The sequence below is a fragment of the Aptenodytes forsteri genome, unplaced genomic scaffold, assembly GCF_000699145.1.
Source record: "Aptenodytes forsteri isolate BGI_AS27 unplaced genomic scaffold, ASM69914v1 Scaffold483, whole genome shotgun sequence".
Taxonomy (NCBI): Eukaryota; Metazoa; Chordata; class Aves; order Sphenisciformes; family Spheniscidae; genus Aptenodytes; species Aptenodytes forsteri.
Genome location: NW_008795316.1, coordinates 55,710 through 63,596, shown reverse-complemented (window position 1 = coordinate 63,596; position 7,887 = coordinate 55,710). Strand labels below are relative to the sequence as shown.

At 39.4% G+C, this 7,887-nt stretch overlaps 1 protein-coding gene across 1 annotated transcript in view; it reads right to left on the bottom strand.

Annotated features, from left to right (window-relative positions):
- Positions 1 to 323: 323 nt before the first annotated feature.
- Positions 324 to 7,887, bottom strand: part of LOC103899122 (protein-glutamine gamma-glutamyltransferase 6) — a 14,521-nt gene continuing 6,957 nt past the window's right edge. Inside the window, exons 6-13 of the mRNA XM_009279543.2 lie at positions 7,100 to 7,280; positions 6,740 to 6,875; positions 5,042 to 5,145; positions 4,710 to 4,952; positions 3,014 to 3,331; positions 1,865 to 2,028; positions 1,000 to 1,124; positions 324 to 499 (exon numbers count right to left, since the gene is read on the bottom strand). Coding sequence (XP_009277818.1) covers positions 349 to 499; positions 1,000 to 1,124; positions 1,865 to 2,028; positions 3,014 to 3,331; positions 4,710 to 4,952; positions 5,042 to 5,145; positions 6,740 to 6,875; positions 7,100 to 7,280 — 1,422 coding nt within the window. The 3' untranslated portion in view covers positions 324 to 348. The remainder of the gene's footprint in view (positions 500 to 999; positions 1,125 to 1,864; positions 2,029 to 3,013; positions 3,332 to 4,709; positions 4,953 to 5,041; positions 5,146 to 6,739; positions 6,876 to 7,099; positions 7,281 to 7,887) is intronic.

The window sequence follows — 7,887 nt, the reverse complement described above, 5'->3', positions numbered from 1 at the left end:
ATATGAATAGTTTTTATTGCTGACAATTAGACTGTGACCACAAAGAGACTGTATTAATTATCTGATGGAAAAGTCAAAACCAGGAGCTTAACACAATGAGATTTGAGAAAACAGTGAAACTATTTCTACAAGGAAGGGGCTACATTTTTCTAGACAAGAGGACAAAAAAAAAAAAAAAACCAATTAGGGACTAAATAATTAAGCACTGTGAAAGCAGGAGACTTGATTCTATTGCAATGTAAGAGGTCATCAATTTTTGTGGAAAGTTTCTTGCTATCATCACTGTCCCTATACAGAGGAGAATGTCTTGCCATGGTAATGCTGAAATAGGAGATTGATTCCATCACATTATGCAGGTGCTACTGCAATGGTTACAAATCCCTTAACATGCGAAAATTTGTCACAAGAGAAGTCTACTTGCAGCTGTAAGGGCCCAGTCTTGCGAGGTGTGAATTCAAAATAAATTTTTGATCTCTCCCTCGGTGCCAGTCGTGCCAGACTGAAAAAAAAAAAATTAAAAATCAGTTAATTCAGGCTTGCATTGTCTTTCCTTGAGATTCCCAAGAAGCAGAACTGCATGATAGCTAGGGCACCAACAGTTACTTGAGACCCAGCCTTGGTTTTTGAGAATTACTTAAGGTTTGAGGCTTTGTGTAGACTAAGAAATGAGAAAAGATAGTACCATCTTCATTTACACTTGAATAGACTGATGGAAATGAGAAATGCTACGTCAGAGAGACAAAACAATTTGACATGCCCATTTGCTTTCCCAGGAAGGAAGAATGTTAGCAGTTTTTGGTTGTTAAAGAAGTTCCTACGTGGAAAAAAATACATGATTGAGAAATCATAATATATCAACATATGTTTGGTGACATTTTTATTTTCATAAATAGAAAATATGAAAAAGACAATTCAACCATGATTTTTTTCTCATTGAGAAACTAGACATGCTATTGGTCATGTTAGAAGCACTGAGTAAATGCTACAGCTTTCACTTACCGTATCTTGACCTGTTGATTCATCAAAGTCACTAGCAGTACACAGCGGTCCACAGGTTCAGGGAGGGGATTGGCATATGAGATCTCTAGAGTAACAGCTTTGTTCACTACAACCCGCCGAGGAATCTAAAGGACAAAGACACATTTCTGATCATTCATCGTTTTACACTTTTCTGGAGTCAGGCTAAAGTCAAACTGTAAGCAGAACATCTCTCATATTTCAGGATGAATAAGATATAGGTAGGAGCAGTGAAATTTAACTGACAGTTGGTATGCCTTTCCTAATACTTGAAGCTGGATTTGGATTAGCTAAATGGTGCTGTCAAGCTGTATGCAATATTTTTGCACAATTTCAGTGAAATAGAGCCCTGACTATACAGACACATCTCATTAAACCTGTCTGATCTTTGGGTTGCTGAGTGGCTTTTTTTTTTTTTGGCACATCATTGATTAGAATTAAAGTGTTAAAACATTATAAACTGGCCCTGACATTGATTAGAATTAAGGGTTTAAGTCTGTATTTCGGGAGTAGGCAAAGTTGTTTAAAGGCAACACAAGCACTTGCCAATAACTAGAATACAGATGAATGAAAACAAGTTCTGTGAATATAATGCAGTGGCATGTGACTGGGAAAGAAACAAGGTAACAGAACCGTTCTGAAGAACGGGGCAGATTGAGGCAAAGACTCAAAATTGGTCTCTTGCACGCTTACTTTCTCAGTTTAAGCAGGTGGAATTTTAGAGCAATATCTGAAATTGCAGCCTAAATTAATGCATTTATCCCAAATTTTCTCTTAAGATCTGAGCTCCAGAAAGACTCTTCAGTTCTTTCTGTCTGTTCAGGACATCAGGGAGAGAATTGTTTACCTTAATGATAATGTTTGTGTCCTCTAAAATGATTGTCTTCTCCACCAGGAGCTTTACCCCATGCATGTGCATGACTTCACACAAAGCAGTAACTTGGATCCTCTTGTCAGTAGTCAGATATTTTCCATAATAAGAATAAGGGATCTTTAACCGGATATGTTTCCCTGGAATTCAGACATATTTAGGAACCATTACATTCTCAAAGAATGCTAAAGAAGAGAGAGTTATTGTGAGGGTTTTGAAATTATTGAAGAGAACAGAAGGTAAGACAGCTGGAGTCTGTTTATATTTCTTCCTTGTGAGACTGGTTGTGTATTTCCCTCTTCTGGTGATCCTTTTCTACTTTAACTCATTTGACCCTTACAGTTTTGAGTGGAGGATTTTGGCCTGAAACTGAAGGAATCTGCTCATCTGCATTTCACTGGATTCCTGTCCCTTTGTATTTCTTACAATTAGAGGTATAACCATTTTTATCTATTCCCTCCTTATATCCTATTTGTTTTACCTCAGTCAAGAAGAAAGTTTGGGTCTAGTTTCACAGAGATCCTTTTCAAATGACCTGGTCAGCTGCGTATTGTAGTCCTACAACTTTTCTGCTGTGTATGGAAAAAATGTTTATCTTTGTAGTCCCTGGGGATGAAAAAGGTGTCTCTCTATATATTTTTAATAGCCTTGACTCCTCAAAAGAGAGGCAGGGAGTTTTACTCTAACTTTTAACTTTTGTCCTGGTTAATTTCTATTAGTGTTGCCTGTTGAGTGCCAGAAAGCATACATCAGACTTTTTTTGTTTGTTAAAAGAGTAAGATGTGTTCCTATACATGTAATAATCACCACACACACACACGTACACACACATGCACACAAACACGTACACACACACGCATGTAGTGTTGCTTCTGGAGCTATAATATAAATGTAGCTGCCTATATAACATTTCATGAGACCTTCAATTCCTGGTTGAACTAGTGAAAGTTTTCAGAGGAAAAACAAACTCGTAAAACGTAGTCATAAACAATGCTATTAAGAGATGGAACAAGTAGATGCACTACAAGGCTGATATAGATATGATACTGATATTTCTTCCTTCCAGTTGCCTTCATGTGGCTAAGAAGAGGGCTATATTGGCTCCTTAGGGACATTAAAAGTTACCTTGTTTAGAACCAAGATCCACAGAAGTAGTTGCCTTCAGGATCTCTGCCACTGCTCTCCTTGTGTACAGGACGGTTGATGCACTCATGTCCACCTTCACGGTCTTCCGGTCAAAAGATAGGTTATTGAGAATTAAGATTAGGGTAATGTCTTTGCCAAACACTGGAGGTTCAGCCAGCTTGAATTTCCCAGAGATCCCAGGGTTTCTAATTGTCTCTGAAGATCTTTCATCTGGAGATTCTGTGCGTCCTTCTGTGATGTTTGATCCAAATATCTTGGCCAAGGCCTTTTTATAAACTCTTCTTTCCTCAGAAGAACCTGGTCGAAGGAGAGAACCAAGTAAAATTCATACTTTTGTTGCCATTGTACCTTCTCTGTGTAAAGGCTTTCAGAATGATATAGGGTATCAGCTCTGCATCATCCAGAAATAAGCAATACCTAGAAGTTCCCCATATTTTAATAAATATTATTTATTTCTAAAATGAAATACGATGCATTTGTATTTGTTTAGGATGCAAGATTTCTTTTTCTTTGGTCAGAACATGCAGTAGTGTGAGAAGTGTTACTTTGCTAATCTGATGATAACCAGCCTCTGTATTAAATATGGTTGCACTAAAACCTTGAGGAGTGAAATATTGAAATTTGGCCACTGATTCTGAATGGCAAACTCTAGAAAAGTGAAATACATCTTCCTCTTTTTTTTTTTTAAGACTTTGAGCTACAAACATTAAGCAAACTATTATATGAAATATGTAACCCTAAATATAAAAAAGATGGAAAAACATAGGTGCCAAGTTTTCTGAGGGAAGATCAAAATATTCCTGCAAACATATGGCTATGCAGTTCTTAACCTTTGCTGCTTTGTTTTCCTAAGTACAAATGAACAGTACTTAGTCCCCTTACTGTTTCCTAGTAGTTTTGTTTCCAAAACCTGGTAATGTGGAGACTGAGTCTGTTGGGAGTGCAAACACATAACAACTGAATAGCTGGGTAGCTGATGGCTGGATGTCAGAGTAGGAGCACAAGAGAGCCTAACTTGGTGAATTTATACAGTCAGAGAGGGAGACTGAGTGAGTTGCTCCTCTTGGGAGCGGGATGTAATGGGGACTTCAAAAGGAAAGATGAGGAGTTGGAATGGACACAGCAAGAAAGAACTTATTTACTGAGAGAGACTGAGCATGAGGTCATATGGGAGATGGATGTCTAGTGTTAGAGGACTGGAGTTCAAGGTTTTGGATTAGTGGTTTTATTGTTGCCCCACTCCCTCTGCCAGATATGCCAGAAAACTAGTACTTATTATTCTGTAACTTCCCATACTACAGACCTGTGCACAGTCCGTGGTACATGATGGGTTTTAAGACTTTTTGGTATGACAGCTTGAGGGTTTTTTCTGCCTTGGGTAGTAAAACATTTTATAGCCCCATTTTGTGTATATATTACATTTTGCACTTCTGTGTAAGGGACTGAAGTATATTTTATATTGTATCTTAATAAGGAAACTACTAAATACACAAAACCAGTAACATAATACCCATTGTATTAAGAAAGTAGTGTGAGAACACTGGCAGAAATGTTTTCTGAAGGAAGGGGAGAGATGCTCAAACAAAACAGGTTACCCATCCTAGCTTCCTAGCACCAAGAATTCAGTAGGAGATAATGGTGATAACAAGGAGATAATTTGTAATAGTTCCTTTACCTTCTGGATATTTGTAATTATAGGTGACATCCACACGGGAATTGCTGTCCACAGCTTTGGTGCTGATAAACCTGCCAATTATTTCAGTATCACAATAAACTCTTTTCTTAGTTCCATCATTGTACACAATCCATCTGTTGCAATCGGCATTCACCTCCGTATACACAAATAAAGTGTCATAATCCAAGTCTACATCACCTTCTTTGATGGCTATGACAGATGCAGGGCCACACTGAAATAATCCTAAAACATGAAAAAAAAAGTCAAAATTTATTAGTCGTGCTCAGTTTGGAGAAGGAATGTTAAGTCATGCTAAGAACTTATACTGTTACCTTTGCTTTGTTCTTGTGGAGTCGCATCTAAAACCTGCCATCCATTGTATGATGTTCCCAGGTCTGGGCGAATGAACCAGCTTTCATTCCAGACGTGATAATCCCTGGAGACAAAGAACAGTGTCTAGAAAGCATAGTACAAACTTCCAATTTGAATGGAGTAGGGAATTTTGTTTTTTAAAGATTCTCTAAGATGCAACACAGGCTGTCTAGTTACAGCAACTCACTACCTCTTACAAAGGATAGATTTACTGCCTGCTTTTGAGGTGTAGACCTCAGGGCAGGGAGGGAGAGAATATAGATGTCAGCAGCTTGCTTTGGGAGCAATATGAACTATGAGTGAAAGATTTAAGCCTTGGATATAGGCAACACTTGGTGATTGGGTTCAGTAACCTTCAAATGTGGGAAATGCTTTGTTTAAATAGAAACTTAAAATAGCTATACTGGGTCAGATAAAATGCTCATAAAGTCCAATAGTCCATCTATAGTAGTGTGCAGCAGCAAGTGTTTAGAAAAGACATAAGAACAGCACATGAATAGAATGACCCTTCCCCTGATATGCTCTATGATTTCTTGCAGTCAGAGAATTATGGACTTTCTGAATTAGTCATTGCATTGAGACCACTGGGTTTAATGGTCATTAGTCATCTTATTCTCCATGAATCTCTTTTGTCCTGTTTGAAAGCTCTTCATAGCTTTGTTTTCAACAGCATCCAGTGGTAATGAGTTCCACAAACTCCGAAAGGAAAGGATAGCACGAAAGATTGGTAAAATATAGGTCACAGGAGTACCCAGAAGAGATTTGTTGGCTGAATTTTGTTCAGAGGCTAATACTTTTAAGGAAGTTAAGTGAAAGACTTCCCATACCCTTTAACCACATACACCCAGTGAAAGGAAGCAGACTAAGTAAAGATGATACTTTTGGCGAAGCCTAGTGTGCACAGAGACTTTGAGCTATATGATATACCCTTGGGCCTAGTTAGTTACTTTCTGAAAAGTGAAGTGGCTGCAGAGTAAAGATTTTAAAACTGGAGGGCAACTAAACTATGAAATGGTATTATTTAAAGAATATCATGTTTCTTTGGCTACTCAAATTTTGGTGTTTGATTGATGATCATGGATCACTTGCAGTTTACAGCACTGGACTACAATGTTTAATAACCAAGTCTGGAGAGTGTTGGGATTGTTCTCTCTTTTTCAGCTCCCACAAAGGGAAGGTATAGCTAAAGGAGTGCTGGAAAACTTCTTGGGGAGGCTCTCATCTACCTGGGGAAGGTGACAGGCCAAGCTGAGAAACACAGGCTTTGGATGTGTGAATGAGAGAAAGTTATGGCAGCAGTAAACCAGTTAAGAGCATGGAAGGTACACAGCTGCACTATCAGGAACAGACTGGTTAGGTGTCAATAATTAAAAGAGCCTTGGGAACTGGTACACTGTCAATAGAAACATACTTTTTTAAAGAAGGTTGCAACTTGTTTGAGGTCAGTGACTGCAAAAAATTGGGCTGGTTGGTTGTTTGAAGTAACATATCTCAAAACCACAAAGTATGTTTTCTTTCCAAATGGTTGTCTAGTGTATTAATTTAGATATTTGTATTAAATTTTGTCCACTCAGTTGCTTTTGTACTACTAGTGTTTATGTTTAAGTCTCATAAATCCTCTCTCTAAGTATTGGTGAGATGCAAAAAATTGTATTTACCATGTGGAGTCCTTGCCGATATTAAGACTCTTTCCAGAGCTGTCATAGTACTTATCAATACTCAGGTTTCTATCCACATCATGGGCAGAGTTAAAATTTGAAACCAAACGAGTTGGAATCCCCAAGCACCTCAGAACTGAAATATATTAAAAAACCACAAACAAAACACACACAGTTTTCCTTCAATGATTACAAATATCTGACACACAAAGTTAAGTATCTAAATATTTTGTGATTCTTCAGCATTTGCAGTCTTCAGAGCACTGTTCCTCTTGTAGAATTAATTGCTTCATAGTTTTGATAAAACCAGAGGTCACAAATGCCTCCGTTTCAACATAGTCCTCTGTTCTTAAAGCTTACCTGTACACATCACGCCTGCAAAAACCCAGCACTGGCCATACTGAACAGGCTTGTAGTTGTCCTGACGCCATTTCTGGAGGATTACCACACTGCCATCCCATCTGGATGGATTCTCATGTGAATGGAAACTTCCTTGCCACTTTCCCAGGAGAACTCCATTATCATTATCATTTCCATTGATCTAAAAATAGGCCAATGGACAGAATGCACAAAATCAATTGTCTGTAATGCACTGTATTGGGTTTGCGTGGCAAGGTTTTGGTAGCCGGGGAGGCTACAGGGGTGGCTTCTGTAAGAAGCTGCCAGAAGCTTTCCCTATGTCCAATGGAGCCAATGCCAGCCAGCTCCAAGACGGAGCCAAGGCCAAGCCCATCAGTGACGGTGGTAGCGCCTCTGTGATGGACATTTAAGAAGGGGTAAAAAAACCAAACAAACAAACTGCGCAACTGCAGCCAGAGAGAGGAGTGAGAATATGTGAGAGAAACAGTCCTGCAGACACCAAGGTCAGTGAAGAAGGAGGGGGAGGAGGTGCTCCAGGTGCCAGAGCAGATTCCCCTGCAGCCCATGGTGAAGACCATGGTGAGGCAGGCTGTCCGCCTGCAGCCCATGGAGGTTAACGGTGGAGCAGATATCCACCTGCAGCCCATGGAGGACGCCATGCCAGAGCAGGTTTGCTGGCAGGACTTGTGACCCCCTAGGGGACCCACGCTGGAGCAGTCTATTCCTGAAGGACTGCACCCCATGGAAGGGACCCATGCTGGAGCAGTTCGTGAAGAACTGCAGCCCAT